This window comes from Nelumbo nucifera, chromosome 5 (assembly GCF_055504915.1).
Source record: "Nelumbo nucifera cultivar China Antique chromosome 5, China Antique-T2T, whole genome shotgun sequence".
In the NCBI taxonomy this organism is placed as follows: Eukaryota; Viridiplantae; Streptophyta; class Magnoliopsida; order Proteales; family Nelumbonaceae; genus Nelumbo; species Nelumbo nucifera.
Genome location: NC_142653.1, coordinates 16,799,781 through 16,824,379, shown reverse-complemented (window position 1 = coordinate 16,824,379; position 24,599 = coordinate 16,799,781). Strand labels below are relative to the sequence as shown.

Genomic DNA, 24,599 nt, shown 5'->3' with positions numbered 1-24,599 from the left:
TGAAAAAATTAATATAAAATATAAAAAACAAAGAAATACATAGAAAATGTACAAAATAATGGAAAATTATAAAAATTGAAGAAAATAACATAAATTTACAAATCTATACTTGATATATAACATAGTCAAACATCACCATCAATATCAAATATCCCATGCATCGCACACGCCATTCCACTAGTATATATATATATATATACAGTTGATTGGTTTCGTCAACTGTTGGTTTTCAATATTAGTTGACCAAAATCGAATTGGTATCTTCAGTTTTTTAAAAATATACAGAACCAACTAGTTTGACGCCCTGTATTTGCACAAAAATTCCTGACTAGACCTCGGAACTGCCATAATCCCAATTGATGGTGCACGATCTGACTACTCCTAGATGGAAGGCGATTTGAACTCCAATTGGGCGGCGAGCTGGATCAATCTACAAAATAGTGGATCAGAGAACCCGGGATTGCTAACCCGATGAGGTCACTCCGATGCTTAAGTCAGTATTTATGCTGTGAATGCGAATTAAATGCTTGAGAGCTTGAGTGCTAGTGAGTAGTATAATCACGTGTACCTTTGCCTTGAGGTTTCATGTCTTTATATATTGGAGTAGTCATGGGCCTTATAAAAGATCTCCGGGATCTCGATCAGATCGCGCCCACATATCCCCTTCTTGATAGGTCGTGCCAAATCACCCTTCATCACCAATAACAGTGAGGCTCAACAACTAGAAATCTTTCCATGTTTTGTGAAAAACTGAAAAGAGCTTTGTTTCAAAGACACAAAACAGTCACTCTGTGCGAATACAGTCATTTGCGCAGGAATTCTTCAAGTGACCTGTGTCCCCAGATGATTAACCGTAGAACTCTGAACTCTACATCGTTTTAAACTCTAATAAACCCACTTAACAGCAAGTGAGAAGCAACATTGTCCAGCCGATTAATTAGATGCGTTTGAGAACTGTTGCCCAAATTACTTTGCAAGGTGATGGGTTTGTCTGTATGTCTCTCTTTTTTATTCCAAAAAGCAGAAGATGGGAAAATTTGAAACAAAACAGAGATTTTCGCAGAATTTCTATATTTCAAACACATTCAAATGGTGGTTGTTGGCCTACCATAACCTATCATTTGCACCCAAAATTCAAATACTTTAACAGGATTTGCACTGGGAATCAAACTCGTCTGTATTGATTATCAGAACCACTGAACCAATACCGAATTCCCTTCGATTTAAACATTACCGCCCCAGAATCCTTCGCCGGAAGAGCAGCATAGTTACCCATCTCAGGTAGGAATTCAGAATGCCACTCGTGTATGCCCGTCGTAGAAAGCAGAACTGACCACCTTTTTCATGGTTGCCCACTTGCCCCAGATTCCTTTCAGTTTACTCGTAAGTGGAGTGTCTATCGCTTTTTTCCTTGCAGTTTTATTGTGAAAAAATGAGTGCTGATGATTTTTTTACTGGGTTTCTTCGATGACGTGAGAGAATTCATTTCTAATTGCTCTCCTCTTTCTCTAGTAGACCCAATCCAAATTCCAAAGCCTTACATGAACGTCCTACCAGGGAATTTACAAGAGATTTCTGTCGTTTCCAATGTCCAAATGACAACCATCAAACTTAAATTTCTTCTCAAAGTTAAGCAAAACAACTTCCAGAATTTGATAAATAAATTACAGGAAAAGGGTCTAAGATGACAAAGAAGAGGAAGACGAAGAAGAAGAGAATTTAAGGCATTCGCTCTGGCACCTCCGGAGGCAAATATCATTCCAATTAGGCACTTGATGTTGGTTGACGCAAACAGTGCGAGCACAGGCATCGGTGCAGGCATCGAGCGCCGATAAACCGCAGACGGTGACGCAAGTATCAGGAGTTGGGTCTTTGGAGAATGCGCCAACCTTCTTCAGCATCCTCTTCGACATGCATACTCTCTCACAGACGAAGATATCGTCGGAGCTCTTCTCCCGTCCCCTTGTACCATTCAACCTCTGCTCCTCTGATCGCCTCTTCTTCATTCTCAGAGCTTGGCCTGCGACGACAGCAGGAATCGCCGCCCCCAACAGAGTCACCCATAAATCCACCATTACAGCTGCTTTAGACCACAAGATTCTATCTTGCCCCCTTTCTTCTCTTCTCCTAGCAATATTAACACAAGAAAACGAATAACCAGAGCCCTTTGCATTACAAAATTTATAAACCCTAGATTCCACTCTCTTCATACGATTCAATGGAACCGATATGATAATGATAAATTCTCAAGTAAAAGAATAAAAATATCAGAAGTTCTCAAGTAAAAGAATAAAAATATCAGAAGTTCAAACATCTAGGGTTTATCCTTTACTGCATAGAAGAAAAAAATTGCTCCCAAGAAAAACAAACAAACTTGATAGTTGAAACTAAATAGAGATGGAAGAAAATTTCCAACCTGATTCAAGAGATTTCGCATAGCTTTGCTGTTCTTCTCTGTATGAATTAATGCTGTTTTTTTTTTTTTCTTTTATTTCAACCGTTCAAGAAGAGAGATCTCAAATGTGGTAGCGACCAGTTACTACTATTTCATAGGTTATTAACACGAGCCGTTCAGGAAATTATGATGGAGCACGCCACGCACCAACCTTGGTAAAAAATGTGAAACTTCGCAACCGTTGGATTCTGAATAAGATGGTGTTTGATACGCTTTCTGGATTTTGATCTTACGGCAACGGGAGAAGATATTCTAGTGATTCGTGTTTGTCGAAACACAACATCAGAAGGACATCGGTTGAACGACTTGCATCTGCTGATCTGCGCAAACAGAGCAGGAAGCCCGGAGACAGAAAAACACGAGGATGTGATGTCAGGGGCGCTTTTCCGCTTCAGGATTTCGAGAAAAGTAGAAGGAGCATTTAAACGGAATCCACCGTAATCGTTGATCCGTCAAATCAAACAGTGCTGTGCCGGTTTTAAAATTTGAAAACGTAAAGATTTGTGGTTCGGTGAAAAAACCAAGTTTATCGCCGGCCGCGCGAGCTGCTTTTAGTGGTTCGGTCGTGAGCTCCGGGCTACTCTCAGCGACTCAGTGGCTCTGTCGCGAGATACTTCTGTTACTTGTGGACTGGACACTCCATTTATTTGGGTAGCTCTGTTCTTCTCTCGCTGTTACAGTTGGTGATTCAAGCATTTGCATGTTAGTGTAAGATGGTTAGAGGTTGATATATTAGTTGGTTTATGGTTTAAAGTTATTAGCTAACATTAGAGGATACCATTTGATATTGGAATCTGTTTGTTAAGTTTTCACGAGGCATTTCTTATCTATTCGATATATGAGTTGGGTTTTGCTTCAAATGCTTGTTCTGGGTCTCGACTTCTGTTGAGAGAAGTTTAAGCCTTTAAGGTTCAGATCGACGCTGTTATCTTCTTCCCTAGCTAATAGGTTCTCCTGCTTAACACTTCTTTGCATTTGACTTGGTGGCATACCCTTGGTCATTACTGCACAAGCCAGAGCTGTTTCGTGATTAGGTAGAAGGTATAGACAAATGCACAACTGACAAATATGTAGATTGATATTACGCTTCTCTGCTCTTTTTAGGGTACTCTTCCTGAGGAAGAAATTTGTTTATTTTTCTCTCCCTTTTTTTTATGAAAATACAGGCTAGAATGGAAAACTTTGTCCCAAGAAAGAGAAAACCTATGTCATATGATTTTTTTAATGTATAAGATGCGAAAAATTGAGACCCATCAGTCTCCAACACCAATGGATTGGTTCAGTTAAGAAGATGTAGAACAATCTCAATTTTAAGTTGCTTACAATCTGAAGGTTTAATTTCTAGGAGTTGAAATGGGGTCATAGGGTGAAAATTATTTTAACAGTTGAGTTGTTGAAAATTAAGTTGGTTGATTAGGGTCACATTTTTAAGATTTCGTGAATAGATTGCCACCATATTTGTAATGTTTCTGGTTTCAAATTTTAATGTTCTTATATATTTCTGGTTTTTACCCTTTCAGTTAGATAAATATAATTTATTTTCTTTGTAAACAGCAATGGAATCACTTTAATATAATTGAAATCATGTACTGGAGAAGATGTACAAGGATGTGGATATAACAGTTATGTGACTGAGATAGGATTTAAAGAAAGATCCAATTGCAGACAACTTATTATTTTGTTATTTTGTTCAATGTGGTTTCTAACTTCTGCATGCATACAGAACACTGGTCGGTCACAAATTAGTAATTGTTGAGGATGGTTTTTGTGGCACTGATTTAACAAGGATGCTGATTCAAAGAACTTAGTGATACTCTTCAAGAAAAGTATTTCTCTTTTGTTTTGTTTTTTTTTTTTATTTTTATTTGGGTTCAACTATGATTTTCCTTGATATTCCGGTTCCCACAGGAAATCCTTCATTATCTTCTCTAATTGATTGGTAACCTTAACAAGAATCTTGAAGGTAGATTTGTAACCCTTTTTGTGAATCTTTCAAAACTGGATACTAGAAACTTTCAGAGTTTGGGTCCCCACCCCCCATGACCACCACCCACCCACCCACACACACAAAGGTAAACCCAAATATGTAAGGTCTTCCACCTCTTGCTCACAACCTATTTACTCCCACTCACAACTGGAGATTGGAAGGGAATAGAGAAAGCTGCAGGGGATTTATTAAAGGTGTAAGATATGAAGAGGAGAATGGGCATAGGGTGAGTTCTGGGAAGGATTAATGGTGTGGAGAAAGACCATTGCAGGATTTTTTTTTTTTTTTTTTTTTTTTGAGAAAACTGTAACCTTAATTGCAAGAGGGGAAAGGATGTACATGAGGAGATGTACAGCAATAGCAAACAAAACCTTATGCAGGAAATTTTCCATCTTTTTATGAGCTGGCAGAGTGGCAGCAAGCAGAGAGGCTTGGGTGGCTGATTACTTATCAGAAAATAATGGAGCAAGGGTTGACTCCCCACAGTTTAGGAGGCAGCTTAATGATTGGGAAGTAGAACCTCTGATGGACTTAATGTAAATGCTACATGGCACCCAAGAAGACATCAACAAGGAGGGCAAGAGAGTTTGGATTTGGGAGCGTTCGGGTCAATTTTTTGTTAATCTTTCTACAACCAGGTGATACAGCAAGAGGGTAGCAAAATCCCCACAAATGTGCTTTGGAGCAAATTGTTCCCTTGAATGTAGCTATCTTTGTTTGGGAGCATATTTCAATAAGATATTAAGAAGGGACAGTCTGATGGTGAGAGGGATGGTAGTGGATAAGGATGAATATGGAGTTGGATGATCATATTTTACTACATTGCAATTTCTTTTACTCAATATGGTTTAGGGTTTTGAAGATATTTGCTCTCAAAGGACGTTTCCCTACATCAATTTAGGGCTTCTTGAAGGGTGGGGGATGTAGATGAGGAAAAGTCATCTGGAATGCGGTACCTGCAACAGTCTTTTGGACAATTTGGCAAGAAAGAAACAATAGAGTTATCCAAATGAAGAGTATACTCAAAGTTAGTTGGGAAGTTGAATTCATTGATTAATATACACAAACTCCTCAAAGGAAGAGATTACAAATATTTTTTTATGTGTATGGAAGTATTTGTATTAATAGCCAGGGGTGAGGGTATAGGGATCAAGGATGCATCTTTTGTAAATTTCCTTTGTACAACCTGAAAGCCTTTTCTTTCTGCATATTAATGAAATTTATAGTGTACCTTGTCACCAAAAAATAAATAAGGGTCCGTTTGGTTCGTGACCAGGATCAGAATCGGAATCAGTATCTCTAGGAATTGAAACCGGAATCACCAATTCCTGGTGCCTGTTTGGCTCAATCAGGAATCGGAATCAGATTCCGACCATTGCTGTTTGGTTCAACTAGAAGTTGGAATGGGAATCGGCTTAAATTTCCAACTTTGATCCTGTTAAAAGAACTTCAATGGTATTGGTGAAGAAACTGAGTAATCCAGAAGAAGAAGAAGAATTAACATTTGACACGACAATGTTTAACAATCTTGCTGTTTAATGACATGATTGGAATGCTTTGTTAACATTGCAAAAAAAAAAAAAAGATAAATTAAATTTATGTATAAGGCAAGATAACTGAAGAAGAGGCATGTTTAGAAAATTATCTGTTTATAGGCATGCTTGGATTTACATTAAAATACAACAAAGAAATAAAATAATATTATTGGATGACCTGTAGAGTGTATGAAGCCAATCTGAGACTCATTTACTGCATTTAGATTTGATATGTGGAGATAAAAAGGACTCCAAGAGCTAAGCAAAATAGAAACCAAGAGGCTAATAAAAAATTGTAGATAGCAGAAATATCTAGGTTGCTGATAGTGGCGAGATTCAGAGACGGATTGGGGATAGACTCCATAGACATGTCGTTGAGATCGACGACCTGAAACTTCTCTTCCTTAATGAATTTCTTTGCTCCGTCGACTTCCTTAACTCCATTCTCACATAGTGTTCGTACATCATGCTTCTACTCTCTGGTTTCTGATATTTACAGAAATCCAGAAATTGAAGAGATGGGATTGGCAGCGGCAACGGTGGTGGCTGATTTGGAAGAAGAAGGAGGAGGAGGAGGAGGAGAGGACGAAGGATGGTCGACGACGGTCTTAACTCATCAGAGATGGGGTTGGTTGACGGTTGTCTTACTTCATCAGAGATGGGGTCGACGGTGGCGGCGGCGGCGCTGTAGCGGGTAGTATGGAGGTTGAAGGAGTTGCTTACACAACCTTCAAACTTGAATGGAGTAAGGGTTGGAATCGAATAGGGTGTTTTCTGTCAAAAAATAAATAATTAAATAAATGGACTGGAATGGGAATCACATTCTTTGGGGTGGGGTCGGGAATGGTCATTCCCCCATTCCAGCAAGAATTGGAATGGAATTCCCATTCCACTCAACCAAACAGTAGGAATCAGAATGACCCATTCCGATTCCGATTCTAGGGTCCTATTCTCTCTAACCAAATGCACCCTAAATAAATAACTGTTTGCAATGTTTCTTGGTCAGTTTTTTTTTTTTTAAAAACTTTGTAATCTCTTTCTCTTAAACATACACATTAAATGAAATAGGACATTCAAGTGCTTTATTGAAATACTAAGCTAAATTTTAGCCTTTTGTAGTTTCCAAATCCGGAATCTATGGGATATTTGGTTTCTCCTCCAGTTTGCTCCATTAAGTGAGCAGATGCAAATGGAAATCAAATTAGGGCTTTACTAAGCTGGATTTGCTATTCCAAGCAATGAACTACTCTTCAACCACCCAAAACTAGGGTTTTGGGAGAGAAAACTAAACTGCTCCTACCAAAGGTTGCATAACTCTTTCCAACACAAATTGCCCTTAATAAAAATCAAAGAGCTTCCCTTTGATCCCCAAGCGCCAGCTTCAAAGTGTCTCTAGGACCTGTAACAAAGTTTCTCCAGTTAGCTAGAGTTTCTAGAAAAAATTTTCCAAGAACCTGCCTTGAGCTTCAACTAAGGTTGAAAGTCTCCGCAAAACATCTCCCAAAAACCCCCTAACTGGGCTACATAAACTATTAAGCTGCTAATTGATCAGCCGATCAGTTCTCCATACACACTGTGTATGGGCTAAGAAAGGAGAAAGATGTTGAAGGTGAGAACCTACTTTGATACCAAGTTGTGAAACACACCTGCAATAATTCAGAAAATATAGAAAAAAAAAAAGAAGAAAGAAAAGTTTCAAGAGAAGTTTGTGAAAGAAGAAGGAAGGAGAAGAGAAGGGAAGAGAGAAGAGAAGAGTTCAATCCTCTCTCTAGCTTCCCAAGATATCTTTTATTTTCTGAATTCTAAACGGAGTGCAATTCCCTGGATGCCCTTAATGGGGCAACCATCACTAAAGAATTAATAAAACTAAGAGGCTCATAACTAAGGCCCATAACTGAAAGAAAATAAGCATAAGACAAAACTTAAAAGAAACAAAGAAACTAGGGCCCATTTTTGCTAACAGTTCTAATGAGAGTTCAAGACCTTTGGTTTAGATTTGACAGACTTTATATTGAATTGTACCATCCACACAAATTCTTTTAACTTTTCTACAACTTCGTTCTTAGATTTTTCTGTTGTTAACTTGGCCAAATCATTAGAACTCCAATTGCCAAATTTGCCAAGATTTTTTTGATGTGGAATTTTAGAATCCCTTCCCAAATGCTGTCAAAGGAATTTGGGTAGAGCTTGTTGCAACAAGGAAAACATCCAGATTTACCAAAAAAAAAAAAAAAAGGAAAGCATCCGGCATGCTTCACCACATGAGCATTTCTTAAGACATTGGTAGGCTCACCTTGAGGGGCTGGAGTGGGATCTAGATCCTATCCCACCAAACCTTGCGGTCTCCATTCAGATATATGTCAACCAAGAAAAGGCAACCAACCCTGACAATGTATCAAAATTAAGGTGTAGATTAATTTCAATCCCCTTTAGCTTGGATAATTAATTCAGTTTTGATATTGCTCTTTTTTGTACAAGAGCAATATCTCTTTTCACCTTTTTTTGCTCTATGAACTAGAAAAAGTTGTTGCATGTATCTCTTTTAATTCCTTGTTTTTGTCTTTTCTTCACAATTGGTTAATGTCTGGTCTCTCTCTCATAACTTTTGTTATTGTTAACTTTCATCAAGTTATGTAATAGTAGTACAGTCAAGCTTTGTTGAAAATTCAGTCCTTTCTCATTTAATTGGGTATTTCAATAACAGTGACAAAGACTGACAATGGACGTTCTTTCATTTCTACATGGCTGCTATCAGGAGATTTGAAAAGCTGCACCAAACTATGAAAGGTAAAATTGAAGGTGTTGGAAATCATGCCAACAAAGATCTTGAAGAGAAATCCGGTGTTGATCAATTGCAAGGGGGGCGGCTCATGTTAGGGGATGTTGTGTTGGTTGAAATGCATCATGGTTTTTGGTGGCCTGCACAGGTATGAGATGTGTTTACTAATGGAAGATTTCTGATGTTGATTTGTCCCTGGACACCTTTATATGTATTTTCTTTCCTTTCTAGGTTTTTGACGAGAAAGCTGTGAGTGGAAGTTGTAAGAAGACCAACAATAAATTACCGGGTGAAGTTCTTGTTCGACTCTATGGAAGCTATGATTAGTCAGTGATCTTTGTCCTTTCTTTAATTTTTCTTGTTTTCATTGGCTTGCGTATTTGTATGGCTTTCTAAATTGTTTGCATTTTCTTCTATCTGAAAAAGCATGTACGTCGACTCTGTTAGATGCCGTTCTGAGTTTGAGAATGTGAGTGTTAATATATTATACCTTCTGTATGAAAGTTATTTTCATTGTTCTGCCTTTTTTTTGGAACTGACCATGCTGTTCTTGTTGATGCCATTCAGATTCTCAAGCAAAATAATGGAAGTTGCAGGGAAGCATTCCAGAAAGCACTTGAACATGTAGGTTTTTTGTTGCTTATTAGCAAGAAAGTCTCATGATTTGATTAGTGGTGTATCTCAGGCAATCTCATTAACATTATTTTAATTGGTTTTCCTATATGTTGGCTATGACAATAGGTTCTTTCTCCTGTCAAATCTTGTAAATCAGAGAAGCAAAATCATAAAGAGACTAAAGGTGGTAAGTCAATGTTTCGATCTCAGGCTCACTTCATATTTATCTTTTGAGTGGTAATGCAGGATGAAAACAATAAATTGGTACCTTCCAAAATGACTACCCCCTCCCAGAGATCCATGATCCACTTGAAGGAGTTGTGGGGAAAAAGACTGCTCCCAAGTGCTAACACTACTTGGCTCAACATTTTGATCCAACAGTTAAACACAGAAAGTGGCAAATTCGGGAATCTTTTTCTATTCTGCATTTCCATTTATGCTCCAATTCAAACACAGCCTAGGTGATTAGATGCTTATATTATTACCTTAAAATGCTGATATTTGCTTGGTCTCATGTCAATGTGATGACCATCACAAAATTTTAGTCCATTTCTTTTCATCTCTCTCTCTCTCTCACACACGCGCGCGCGCGTGCGCATCTGCGCGCAAGCCATTCAGCTAATATTTATAAACCATTTGTTGTATAATGATTACATATCCTGTACATGCCTCCCAGGACTCTAGATGGCAAGGATCAGCCTGGTTAATGGCCTTTTTTTGTACAATTGTCTCTGCATTTAAATTGGCAATCTCTTTATTTCTTGTATATATATTTTTTTGATTGATAACTTCTCAAAATTAAAAAATAAAAAATAAAGAATTATGTAATGTGGTACACTGTTTAGGATAAGCTAAGTACGCCATTTATCATTTTAGTTCAGACCTAGCTTCCTGACCTGACCCCAATGATTCCAGTTCTTTATTTGAAATACAATCAAGTCTCTAATTAATAGCCCCCCCCCTCTCAAATACAGACCGTCTCTAGTTATATTCTGTCTTTCCAATCTCTGGATCCATGTAAAGACTGTCCTCATCTCACAAACATCTCACTTCATTTAATTCCTCTTCTGCTAAGTTCCAAGGCTGCTATATTTGTAGCTAGTCAAACTACTCTTGAGTCCCTTTCCACTACAATATCTCTCTAATTGAGTTGTATTGTGTGATTTTGGTATGTGCATAGGAAGCTAGCCAGATTAAAAACCTCACATATTCATTTCCCTCCCACCGTAATATACTGATATGTCTGATGCTAATTCAGGAAACATGATGTTGGTTTTATATACATTTCCAGATAGACTACTTACTACACATCAAATTGTGCTCATCATAGTCAACCCGCCATTGCCACAAAGTACTTGCAAAAAGAAAAAAAAGGAATCAACCTTCTATTATTTCATATTTTTGATAGATAACAACAAAATTTTATCAAATATATGTATAATAAGGATGTATAAAAACGTAGGATGAGTCATATGCAGCTACATGCATATGTTGTCAACAAAACAAATACAAGAACAAGTAAAATTGAACACAACAAACTGCTTGTGTTTCAAACTCAATCCTTTTCATATCCTTGAAGTCTTTTTTGACCAGTACTGAATGTGTGTTTATCGATGTCCTTGCATATCCTTTTGGATGGTCTTTGATTATTTTCAAAGATCCTTCTGTCCCTCTTCTTCAAAGTGGTTGCCTTTGGTTCCAAAGAATTGCTGGCCATTGTTGAATAACCTGTGATGCTCAATGTTGCAGCCTAAAATCATTTCATTGGTTGATCCCATGTAATATTTTAGTTGGTGTTTTCAACCTGCTGTTGACCAAGCTGGTTGAACCTTTCAAACCGTCACTTGGCCTTAATTCTGGGTCTGGTTCTGCTGAAACTCTCCAATTGGTCCAAAAATGTTGACGTAATAAAAAAATGTCTGACCTAGGCGGTTCCACTGTTGACCCATTTGACCTGGTCACCGGGTTGCAAGTTGTACATTTAATGTATGTGCAAATTTCTAGGGGCCATAACTTTACACTCAGATATCCGATTGGGGTGGTCTTTTTTATTTATTTTATTTTGGGTAACTTTTTTAGATTTATGCATCCCAAGATGCTGCCCTGCTATTTTTGCCAAAAACCCCTTTCTTTGGGCCTCAAATTGCAATTTTTAACATTTTTTACAAATAAAAAAAATTAAAACTGGATTAAAAAATATAAATAAACATAAAATATATTTATATATACATATATTACATCTCAAAAATAATTATACATTTTGTTGATAAAATACGTGTTTATACATACCTATACAACACACACACACACATAAAAATACGTGAGGCGTAGTTCAGAACGTAAGAGGAGGGGGGATGAGGATGAAGAAGATGCAGAAGAATCTCATTTTTCTTTATTTTTATCAAAAATCTTTTATATTAAGAAGAATGAAGATGCATAGCACTAGTTAAAAGGGGGGTTTGGGGGTGAAGCCCCCTAGCCAAGGGGTCCAGGGGCTTAGGTGCTTAGCCCTTGACCCACTTTCTTTACCCTTATCTTTTCTTCCCTTCCCTTCCCTTTCCTTTTCTTCCTTCTTTTTCTCTTTTTTCCTTTCTTTTTCTTTCCCTTCCCTTTCTTAGGGCTGCAAACAGTACCGATTATCTGATTCTGAATTCGAATTCGATCCGCTTATCTTTGGATCAAATGTGGATCCCCTATCCCATCTGATTTGATTTAAATATATATGCCCATATATACTTAAAAATTATAATATATCTATCATTGGAGTTGGTCTTAATGTTATATTTTCACTCAATTGTCATATGTTCAAGTTTTATACAAGTAATTTTCATTTCTTTTTGTTCATACAATATATTATTAGTCATTTTAGCTCATCTTACTAATAATATATAATATTTTGTTAATTTTTAGTCTAATTTATTTGTACTATTTAATATCCGATCATAATCCAAATTCGACTCGAATTTGCTAGATATTCGATAGATATGATCTGATTTGGATTTGAATGTTAACAAATCAAATTGGGATATGCCATCTGATTCGATCTGATCTGTTTACATCCTTACCCTTTCTTTTCCTTTCCTTTTTTTTCCTTTTTTTCTTTCTTTTTTTTGTCTTTTTAAATGAGGCGCATGAGGCGTACGCCTCTAGTATGCCTCGTGAAAAAAGCGTATTAGGCATACACATCAGAGGTGTTTGTGCCTCTGGCATACACCTCAAGGGATTTTGGGGGTGCCTCTCCTGGAGGTGTGCCTCCTGGCATACGTCTCCCACACCTTTTAAAACACTCAACACTGATATACATTTTATATGTATATACAGACTTGCTGGTGTGGCATGGTCTGACCCATTTAATCCAGACAGTTGAAACTGTGACCCAGCGGCAAAAGCAATTCGGTATCTGGGTAGGTTTTTAAAACATTGATTTTAGTTGTGGCTGGACTTTTCTGCTGATACAACTAACTCTTCATGGGGCTGTGGTTCAGTATGTAAAGATGGGCTTCAATCTATGATCAACAGGTTGAGGCACTTCACATCATCTTGGTTTGTGCTAGTCCGAGGATTACCAGTCAACTTTTGGGGCCTACAGGATTCAATGTTGTATAGTGATAACTTTCATCCGTTATTTTATTTTATTTTTTTGGAATACAGCGATTCTGTACATCAGTAATTCTCAGGTGGAGATGCGCAAGTTCAATAAATCAACTTAACCTCCCACTGGCCCATGAATAGCCTTATCAGAACCTTGTGGCAGCTCTGTTTATGAAACCAAACCAGATGGGTAATTATATTTTATGGGTGAGCAACTCTGCATAGGCTTAGTTTCTACTATTAACATCTGTATGTTTCAAAGCAAATCAGGGATCTAATTGCTGTGGATTGCAGTTTACGGGCCAATGGTTCAATCATACAATTCAGTTCAATCATGATTGCAGCAGATTGACTAGGATAATTAAAAAAAAATCAAATGATAGATTTTGTTGGAATATTACCATCTAAGTGTGCATACGGACTCAGCCTTATGATCTTATTGGGTTGTCTTTCCCAGTTAAAGAAATTTGGAGTAGGCCCATTCCTCCTCGGGATTGTAGTTTTTGTTGCGAAACTTTCCTGTAAAGAATTAACACAAATGACCTAGTTCAGAAAAAGAGACCCAACTCTTGTTTACTTCCTAATAGGTGTACTTTATGTAAAGTTGATGGGGAAGCTGGTTACCACCTTATGGTTACTTGTTTGGTTGCTAAATCTGTTTAGGAGTGGGATTTTTCCCTTTTTGGGTGTGTTTGGATTCCCCCTGGGCGAGTCCAAAGCTTGTTCTCTTCTTCTTTTTGTCAGATGGCTGAAGAAGAGCGGGAGGATTATGTAGAGAAGCATTAGGGCTGCAGTGTGTTGGACTCTATGGGAAGAAAGAAATTCACGAATATTTTCAGACAAGGAAAGAACCATTGAAAACTTATTAGATTTTATTCTGTTAAGGATGGCACATTGGCTGAAAACTATGGAACTGTTCTGAGATTATTCTGTGGCTGATTTGGTAAGAAACTGGAAAGAGATAGCTTCCTCTGCCCTTTGTAAGAGGGCCTTTAGTCCTTCTTGGTCCCCTCCTCCCCCTGGGTTCATAAAACTGAATTTTGATGGTAGCTGCTTAAGGAACCCAGGGCCTTCTGGGAACGGGGGAGTGTTCAGGAATGAGGATGGGGCTATCATTGCTATGTTCTCAGGCCCAATTGGGGAAGGAGACTCTCTTAGGGCTGAGATTCTTGCAGCCCTGGAAGGTATCCAAAGAGCAAGTGAGTTGAACATCAGATGTTTGGTCTTTGAAGGTGACTTGGAGGTGGTTATTAGGTGGCTTAAGGAAGAATACTGCGGTTTGTGGAGTTATAACAATGAGAAGAAAAAATTCAGATGGCTGACTAGGGATATTGTGGTGCATTACAGCTGGGTGAAGAGAACTGCTAATTCATTTGCTGATGGGTTAGGACATTTTACCCTACCTTTTGACTTTTATCTGTTGTATTCTGTTGGTGGGGAGTTAAGACATTTTACCTCCCCTTTTGTACCTTAAGTTTCACACAGTTTCATATCTTTAATTAAGTTTCTTGTTACTAATAAAAAAAGTGTGCACATGGACTAATTTCTTATGTGTGTCTCTCCTCTACTGACAACTTAACACTCCCTAATTTAGAATTTGAATCTGATGATGTTAATCTGAATCAGACGCAGTTACTCTCTGAATTAGTTTATTTACTCTTCAGCATAATGATAACTTTTCTTTGGGGGTGAGGATTGTAGAGAACTTTGATGCATCTTTACTGAAATTTATCGTAATTTCTACTAGATAAAGCATATATTGGATATCGTTTATAAAAACTATGCTCTTAATTAATCCACTAGGATCTAATGGTTGCTAGAAATTGGCTATCCTTTTTGGCAGAGCATGTAAAGGTTAAACCATCCAAAGCTGAACAGCCAATGCAAGAAGCAATCAGAAAAAATCAAGGAGCAGAACGTACGAGTCATGTGAGTCTCTGTGCGTGTTTGTGTCTATTTTGATTTACCAAGACAATATAAAAGTATCTTTTTGTTCTTAGATACAGGTTACGTTGGGGAGACATCTAGGTAAAAGGGTTCGGGAAACAAAAGCAAAAAAAACTGATCATGTTGCAGGAAAGTCGAAAGATAAAACTTCTGTGAGTTTCATGTTTTCTTCTCTTGAACATTTGGATTTTAGACTTGCACTGCTTACTATCCCAACAATTTGTACGAGCTTGATACCAGGCAAGGGCTGCCCCAAGAGGACTACAGGTTGTAACTTCACAAACAAAAACAAAATGTGGGGATTTCACCGCAGAAAAGGCTGAGGAAGCTTCTAAAACCAGAACCCAAAAAGATGTTCGGAAAAAACTTAAGACAAATAGCACCAGCCCTGTGAGTATCTTTACATGTTCCACTAGTATGTTAATATACATATATTGTCTCCCATACATTCGTCTATAAACTAAAGATGTACTGTCAGGAAAAGAACCCATTAGATATATCAAAAGAATCGAGTGCACGGCGGGTGAGAGTGATGCAGAATCTTGGTCTTATAGCTCCCTGTGGCTCTCCATTCTTTAGGAATGGACTCATGTCATCGTGTGGGTGATTTTGCACAAAAGAATTCTTTCCTTGGTGTTGCGGTTCCCATGTTAATACTACAATTGACCAAATGGGATGCCCTTGGGTTAAAATATTTTTCAAGCAAGTTGCCCTGAATCACCGTCAATTTTGCCTGCCTTTGATGTTTTTACCGTCAGGGTGCTGTTTTTGAGCAGTCTTTGCTGAATGTGTCTGTCATCTGAAGAATTTAGTGAGCAACTATTATGGTTCATTTTTTGCTAAAAACATGAAGTTATGAATCAATTGGAAAATGTATAAATGTTTTCTTTCTCTTCTTCAATTAAACCTGGCCTTTGGCCAAATCATCTTTTTTCTCTTGACATCATAAATTGTAAAAGAAAAATAGAAAATAACGAAAGTGAGCTTTCAATATGATAAAACCATGCATTCTGAAAAACCAATAAAATAATCTGGAGCTTAACACTAAACCTGGCCTTTGGCCAAATCATCTTTTTTCTCTTGACATCATAAATTGTAATAGAAAAATAGAAAATAACGAAAGTGAGCTTTCAATATGATAAAACCATGCATTCTGCAAAACCAATAAAATAATCTGGAGCTTAACACAACCCCTTAAGATTACTTACTCCCGGGTTTGATTGACCTTGAGATTTCCCTTTTAACGACTTCTTTATTTTTTCTCACGTTTGAGAAACTAAGGCCATGTTTGGTTCACTGCTGTATGCCACATTTTATATTTTTTAATTCTTACTAATTCACCGGCCAGTGCTCAGTTCGCGATGAGATGCGATTTTGATAGTGAAAAGAGGAGTCAGTTTGTGTATGAGAGAGAGAGAAGACTCATTGTCGGTTTATCGGAGTTGTTGCATCGGTGAATGTTTGTCGGTTTTGCGGTTGTTTGAGAGTGTGAGGAGGATGTGAAGAGAAGAGAGGTTTGGCATTGGGCAGTTTGGCTAATAGGAAATGTGGAAAGAGATGAATGAGAAGGGTTACTTAGGATATTAGGGTTTTTGGGTTTAATCTATAGGTCGGGCCAGGCCAGGCTATTTTGGCAAATCCTGAGCCTGGCACGAATTTATTGTGGGCCGTGCTTTTTGGCCTGAGGTCAAGTCCGTGGGCTCATTTGCGTGTTCAAGCCCGTTTGGGGGCCGGATCGGCCTGTCGGGCAACCCGGCCCATGAACAGGTCTACTTAGAATTTCATCTTGGGTAAGAATAAGCAGGAATGAGAGTTGAACCAAACATAGCCTAAATATGTCAAGATTTCAATACTTTCAATTGGGTCTTGGGCCCAAATCCGAAATCAAGGTTGAACAGTCCAGTTTGGGCTTGGCCTGAATTGAAATTTAATACACTCGGGTTGGGTTCAGGTCTCGGCTGGGCTTGAGTTTGTTAGCATACATTAAAATTTAATATAAACATATGTATATATGGCTCAGGTTGAGATAAAGTAGGGTTGGGTTTGGGTTATCTAAGCACTTCACCCGGACCTGGCTCAAAAAATAAAAAAACCCAAACTTTGGTCCAGGCCCAGCCCGAGTCTAAAATCCAAACCTAGTCAAAATAAAATTGCAGCTGCCCGCAAATAGGCATCTTAAATTGTCTAATCTTTGTTCTGGAGCCAATTAAGAGAGAAAAGCTTAGTTATAGAATATATACTAGAAAATATGTAAATATATATTAATGGTGAGCTTCGAAATCCTTTTTCGCAGTCGTTTGATTTTCGTGTCAGGTCAGAATTCTAAGATGTGTTTTAATGGTGCAACTGTGCAAGCGGCCTCCTATGGTTAAATGAGATTCGGTACTCATCTAGATTGTACAATTCAGACGAGGATGCTGTCATGTTCTTGGCTGCCAGAGGCCCCTGAAATCAGGAAGGGACATGACCTAACAGTCTAACACCCTTTAACTCCCTCTATATGGGTACAATATCTGAAAATTCTCTGTTTATTTATTTATTTATTTTTTGTCCTGATGTGATTTGACATCTCCCTGAGGGACAACGAATGGACAGAAGCCGCAGAACTCACTTTGCAATCAGCTTAATGCCATCAGTCGGCCTAAACCAGACGTGTGTTGAGAGTTACTGAGATCGCATTCAGATTTTAGTGGAAATCCCTCGTATATATATAAAATCTGTTTGTGAGTGGGTGTACCCAGTTCCGAATCGATTATAATTTCGACACTATATCTCGAACCTGAATTGATCTGTCAGTTCTATGTCTTGAAACCAGAGTCGCCGATCCGTTTGGATCCATCGGGTCGGGCCTGACCCATTGGCAGGTCTCTTTGAAAGGTGACTATCAAAAAGTGGGGGTGGGTAAATTAGTGGGTCTCATTAAAAAAAAAAAAAAAAAGAAAAAAGGGTCCGTTTGAATCAAACAGGGCCTAAATGTATTTGTGTTTCTGTATTAGTAGGTCCTGTTGAAGAAACTATTTGAGAGCAACTTATTTATTTGGACAAGTAATAATACCTTCTTGAGATTTGGATAAATCACTTATGCTAATACATAATGGGTTTCTTCTAAAACATCATTTTTGGATAAAGTGGCCATCGTACAAGTTTTCTTGGGGAATAAAGAGCATTGGAAAATAAACTTATATATAGGTAGGTGTTTTAGCATAAACACATTTATCCAAGTAAATGCCTTACTGAGAATTCTGTGGCTGAACGAAAGATTTGGGGGATTTAATATATGAAGAAGAGTATATAGCATGAGAATTGGGATTGATACAGCCAAAGCCACTGTTTTATATTTGTTGGAGCTCCCAAGTCTCAAGCTCGTTAAAAGATGTATTAGTGGTCTTTTGATTGTTGTTGTTTTTTTAAGGCTGCGTTTGTTTTTCATGCAGATGCTGGTTCAATGTAAATATTTACTTTGGTACAGTTTTTCCACAGTTTGTTTATGGTGTAAGTATGTTATCAAAATCGTTGTAAATTTGTGGATATGTCAGAATTTCTGTTGATATAAGCGTAAAAGTTTACGTCGATAAACATTTACACTCTTTCTTATCGATGTAAACAAGCTATGTCGTTCATACAGTGGTAAAATCTGATCTCAATTATTTTTCATCAATGACCTTGGACCCACAAATCCAACCAACGATCTAAGACACCAATGACTTCTTACTACACTGGTGGCTTTTACATCAATTTCCTCTGATTTCCGGGAAGGTAAGGGATTTCATAGTCAATTCCTCTTTTTTTTTTTTGGAAAAAAGCAAGATCATAACTAGAAGCTCCAACAAGTGAATGATCGAACTCTGCTTCTGGAGAGAGAAAAGACAAGAGAAAGGATAAAGAAATCTAGTGGCTGCAGATAGCAAGACTGAGTGGATTTCTGAGAATTTCATTCGATAGTCAACACCAGTCGTAATGAGTCATTTAGATTGCTACCGGAGCCGCTGATCAATTTCAATCTGTCACATAAGCTGAAACTCACGAAGGTTCTTCCGTTGTTAAAGTCGTAACCTGTGAGTTGGTTAGATTTTGGTTTGGGTGTTAATGTTGAAATGACCAAATTTGATGAATGCTATTTACTTGTGAACTCTATTTCTCGGTAAAAATCAAATGCTAACCAGATTGAGAACCGAAACTCTCTTTTTGGATTTTTCCGATAAACCAATTTGTTTAAATCAGAACAGAGCCAAGACTCTCTCAATTGTTTTCATGTTATAATCCAAAAGCTCACAAAACTGCATTATACTCTCTGTATCGTTAAGTGCCAAACAAAAAGAGCACAAAAGAAAATCGGATTCCGGTTCTATTTTATATTCACTTGAACCGGACAAGACATCATTTACAGCGTGCAAAATTGCATTTGCACTGCAAGCAAACACAGCCTAAAGTACATTTGATTGTCGTTGATTGTGGATATAAAATGGGCTGGATCATCGTCTTATCCGAATTCAAATCCAATCTTATTTTTATTTCTTATTTTATGTTAATTTTCAATAGAATTATTCATATTTTAATAAAATCGGATCTCTATTATTTATATATATGAATCGAATTCAAAACCATGTGTTGCATATGTATCAGATGATAAATTTGGATTTAGATGGAAATCGCAATCCAACTTTCAATCCAATCCATTTGCAGCAGCTCTAGGAGGTTAAGTCTTTGTATACCTGATATTGATTAAAAGAATACGCTTGAGAATGAAACACCAAAGTCACCAAACACAACCAAATAATTGAGCTACGTTGCAACCTGATTTATAAGTTATAACCATGCTACAGGATTGTTGTGTTGATAAGCCTCTCAACTACAGCGAACTGTTGGGAAATGTTTGCTGGGTATTATGGTTATGTTTGGGAGTGCTTAAAAATAAGTGTTTATTTTGGCTATTAAACACTTAATGGCAAGGTTTAAAGTATCGGAAACGCAAAATGTATCAGAAATACAATTTATTTTTAAAAAGAAAAATAAAAGTTTTACGAAATGGGCTTGAAATGGTATTTGGGAAATGGGCTTGAAATAAGTGTTTATTTAAAAAATAAAAGTTTATTTTTATGTCCAAATTTTTAGCTTTTTTAAGTGTTTATACAATAATCACTTATTCAATTTTTTCTTCCAACATTATCCCTAGTTGAATTTTAAAATACCACTTATAAAATTATCCTTAGTTAAATTTTATAAAAGTACTTTTACGAAAACACTTTTTACAGTGCTTGTACGAAAGCACTTTTACAAAAGTGCTATCATAAAAGTACTTTCGTAAAAGTACTTTTATAAAAAGTACTTTCATAAAGATGTTTTTAAAAAAGTAATTTAATAAAAGTGCTTTCAAAGGATATATTTTGAAAATTTGAAAGAAAATGAAGGACAAAATAGCCACAAAATGCTTATTTGAGAAAAAGGCTACCAAACACCCAATATAAAATAGCTTTCAAAGGATATATTTTGAAATTTTGAAAGAAAATGAAGGACAAAATAACCACAAAATGATTATTTAAGTGCTTATTTGAGAAAAATGCTACCAAACAACCAATATAAAATAAGTACTTATTTTAAAAAATAAGCACTAATAAAAATTGGATGTCAAATGCAAATAAATACTTATTCGAATAAACACCTGTTTTTGAAGCATTTATTCAATAATCATTTATTTTTAACTTAAAACGCTTCCAAACATGGCCTAAAGCAAAGAATTAACTGTTATAGACATACTGTGTGAGCCTGTGAGGCATTGGTACATTAGCAGTAGCACCTTACGCTCGCACTGGTGTATGTATTAACTCCAACATTGCCACGTTGAACCTTTATCTTTCCTCCTTTTTTGTTTGCTTTCGGGATTGAGATTTTGGTTAGGTTGTTTAGTGGAAGTATTCTGAATAGCTTATGGTCGGTTTGGTTTATGGGAATAGGGGTCTGAAATTGGAATTTGACTGGTTTATTCTGATTTGGTACCATCTGAATCCTATTCCCCTTTCCTGTAGAATGATATTCTCCACTTAAGAGAATGGCTATTTTCTCTTATTTTCTTAAAATGAAAATCCATTCCAACCAATTCTCATTTGGGTTTCATTTCCCGTTTGAACTAAAGTAATTGGAATAAATCGTTCCAATGCCAGGTGTTCTTAGGCCTCAATAGGAGTCCTTGAATCCTGCTAAAGTTGGAACAGTTTCATTTAATGTGGCAGAGGCCAGAGGTAAATCGCCTTACGTGGCTAAAATAATCCAAGACTGGAATGAGGATGAATCGCATTGTAGAATTCTGATCCGATTTAGTCTGCATTTGGCATTCCTTATTTTAGGGATTTATATCATTTTAACAGCAAAAAGGAGACAAGTGCTAGGAATGCCAAATGCAGCCTAATCATACAATTCATCTACGTGGCTAAAATAATGTAGATGGAGTAGAGGGAATCGCCCTTTTTTTAGAATAAGAGGAATCGTCCTTTGACCCAGTTAGAAAACCTTCCTGCCATCTATCATGAATCACATGGTCCAATGTTTCTTAAATATTTGCCACCTGGTAAGTTAGAGAACCCGAAAGCACAACTAGCTGTGCTTTTGTCCCCAGACCCGAGCCCATCCCTACCAGCCTTATGGAGTTGGAGTCGGGAATGGAGGTGTCCTGTTGACATGAGAATGGCAGACAGGCCGTAGCCTCTCTACTGAACCATGACCTCAAAGTGACATTTGCTATTTTGTGACAGTGAGGAATTCCAACGCTGCCGTTGCTCTGTCTCTGTGTTTCTCTTCGATTTCTCCACCTTCCTGTTTCAAGTTTGAACTTTGAACTTCAACTTCTGAGTCTGTGACCTGCGACTGCAAAGCAGTTCTATCTCAATCCTGGCTGGGGCCCATTCTGAGGATCATAGTCTCCTGGGAGAGGGACAACAACGACATAAGAACCTGCTGTCAAAGGAGTCTGTCATTCATCCTTCCTTCCATATTTCTGGAGCACCCCTCAGAAGAGAAAAGAATGGATTTTTTACTTTTTCATTTCTCCTTTCTGGCTCCCTAAGAATGATCAGTAGCTTCTTCTTGAACCTGGCTGGACCCGACTCACTGAATATAATAGAATTATTTGAAACCCCTTTGATTCAAGAAGACTAAGGAACCCTTTAAATGTAGATCCTAGGGTCATTACCATTATTACATTCTTCATGGGGAGAGAACTGAGGAGAGAAAGGATGAAATCAAATCAAATAATAATAAAAGAAGGAGGTACACCCTACGATGGAAGTGGGTGGGGCCCATGAAAGATGCAACTCGATTCAACAAGTCTGGAGATAGCCAGGAATCAGAATGTGTCTCTGTCAAACTCAAAATGTGCAAATTGTAGTTGAATGAAAACGTCATCCTTGGCTCAGAAGTGGGAAGGTTTTTTGGTTCAGCATCGATTGTAGGCTGTAGCCATTGCTGTTAGGGAACCACCAGATGTTTGACATCACTGTCAACAAATGTGGACCCACCCAACATCCTCACATGGGTTCACAGGTTGCTCAGAGCTTGAAGCATCTAGCCTGTCGTCTGTCACCACATCAAGGCAATTTTGCTCTTTTACATATTCCCTCTTCGGATCTACTGACCAAACCCGGTTCATATGGAGTTGAACCGTATCCGGATGGTCCATCAGTGCTCCTTCTGCTCTCTGCTCTTTACATCATTAATATGGGGAAAGTTGAAGCCCTTTGTGTTGAGAAAGGTTGCAAAGTAGAAGATTTTGATGAAGGAGTGGGGAGTGGAGAGAAGGATTCATGGACAAATTCTGTGAAGAAGCATAAGTTTGTCTAGCTCTTGTTTTGCTTCGGCCATGATCGTGAATTACTTCTACTTTTGAGGAGAATGTGTCAGCACTTTAAGGAACATACACACACTGGTGCACTTTGCTGAGAAATGGGATTGACTTTGAATGTACGTCCCGTGGACTATGAGCCGCTTGAATTAATGTAGATGAAGTGTTTGTGAGTTTGTTTGAAATACCGGCCACATGGGCGGGGGCACCGAACTGCAAACAGAGAATGGATCATCATCGTCTCTTTTTGGCACACCAACATAGGCAGGCCATCGAGTGCGTAACGTAAGCAAGCATAGTATTTGGGGTCGGGATGGATGGCCGGAGTGGTGCAACCAAGTACGAGCAACCTGCGCAGACCCGCAGTGGGCTGTTCTAGTCCAGAAGATTCGGTGGGCTTCAGCTTTGATTGAGCTGGTCGCGTTGAAGAAGCCAGTATTCCAGCTTTTCCCTGTGAGGTCCACTTTGCAAAGCACGAGAAGCGGCTGGGTGACAGCCATCTCAAATGACTTGAAGCTAGAGCTGGCATTGATAAGATGATTATATTAATTTTTGAACAAATAAAAATAATTTTTATAAACATCTTTCATTATCAGTATAAAAACTCGTCATATGCAAAATATATACACACTTGCTAATTACTCAGTAAGTGAATAGTGTATAAGAAAGTTGCCTGTATCCTCGATTAGGGCTGTGGATGAATCAGTCAAGCCTTATATCCTCACAGACCTAAACCGGCCCAACCCACCCAAATAGGTAGTGTCATCATGTCAAACCCGATGGTCCCGATTACAGACCCTACAGAGTCTAATTCAAACTGGTTATGCACATGATGACACTACCCTTACGGGACCAGGCCATACCCATTGGCCGCACCATTTTTCAAACCCAACCTTCAATTATCATAACCAGTATTGTAGACATCATGTGCAAATTATTTTTAAGTCATTTTGTTCATATATAATGTACAATATCAAGTTCATTTTTAGTCTATGTTTTTACCTTTTAATCCAAATCTGATTGATAATTCGATTAATGAATCTAATAGAGAGAAAGAGAAAGAAATAAGAAGAATCAAATGGAAACAGCGTCAAACAAAGAGATATGCTTAAGAAGTTGATGCCCAAATACACACTGCATGATTGTGACGGAGAGATTGAGAATTTGAGATAGTGACGGCCAGTTAGTTAATTCTCCCATAACTAAACGTGTCATAACCTTGGGCACATACATGCCAAATGAGTTCAGATGCATGTACGTGGAACGTAGCATGGTCCATGTATCAATGTATTTGTTTGTTTGTTTGACATAATTAATGCACATGATATCTTTCATAATATTCATACACATGTGCCACATTATCACGGGGGTAGTTCTACAGCGGAAGAAACCCGTGCGGCGTCCTGGCCAAGGTAGGCCAGGACAAGCCTTTCTGTGCTTAGAGGCTAGGAGTTGCTCGATGGGATGGCTCCACCAACGTCAGTAGCACTGGATCATGACTTCAAGTCCAATGGCCGGGGCACTTTCCTGGCTCAGACCGGTCCATGGGAGGCGCCGCTTACATGCTAAAGGGGGACAACCATCATGGAAGGCGACCATGCGCCGATGAGGTGACTTGGCACCGATGTGAAGGGTCTCCTGTATGCCGATGATGACAAGCACCTGTGTGCCCTGATGATAGGCAACCGCTTGGGGCGGAGCACACCCGTGCGCTAAGGGCAACGGGATAGCTCAATCAGCTTGGGCAAGTGGCTGGTGAAGTGAAGGGACGTGCTTGAGCCAGGCCGCATGCCAAGCCTCCCTTGAGTAACGGTAGCGCAGTGCCGGTCCAACACTGTCCCCATGAGCAAGTGTGCGCC

General features: G+C 38.2%; 1 protein-coding gene and 1 pseudogene across 11 annotated transcripts; one reads left to right on the top strand and one right to left on the bottom strand.

Annotated features, from left to right (window-relative positions):
- Positions 1–338: 338 nt before the first annotated feature.
- LOC104595480 (uncharacterized) lies at positions 339–15,800 on the top strand. 10 transcript variants are annotated; one of them, XM_010256206.3, is made up of 11 exons: positions 339–1,383; positions 2,576–3,106; positions 8,682–8,904; positions 8,988–9,082; positions 9,183–9,225; positions 9,324–9,380; positions 9,498–9,558; positions 14,806–14,891; positions 14,963–15,061; positions 15,150–15,299; positions 15,388–15,800. In XM_010256206.3, exons 3-11 carry the CDS (start codon positions 8,719–8,721, stop codon positions 15,514–15,516), a joined length of 906 nt encoding a protein of 301 aa, XP_010254508.1. In that variant the 5' UTR covers positions 339–1,383; positions 2,576–3,106; positions 8,682–8,718; the 3' UTR covers positions 15,517–15,800. The 10 variants fall into 10 exon arrangements, with proteins under 10 accessions (XP_010254508.1, XP_088745109.1, XP_088745107.1 ...); XM_088888983.1 differs by lacking the exon at positions 339–1,383 and having other exon boundaries at positions 2,967–3,106; positions 9,498–9,555; positions 14,969–15,061; XM_088888981.1 differs by lacking the exon at positions 339–1,383 and having other exon boundaries at positions 2,967–3,106; positions 9,498–9,555.
- Positions 1,591–2,553, bottom strand: LOC104595479 (uncharacterized protein At5g64816 pseudogene; annotated as a pseudogene). Its single transcript, XR_016076730.1, has 2 exons — positions 2,417–2,553; positions 1,591–2,127 (listed from the first exon to the last, which is right to left on the bottom strand). The product of XR_016076730.1 is annotated as an uncharacterized protein At5g64816 pseudogene (transcript).
- Positions 15,801–24,599: the final 8,799 nt, after the last annotated feature.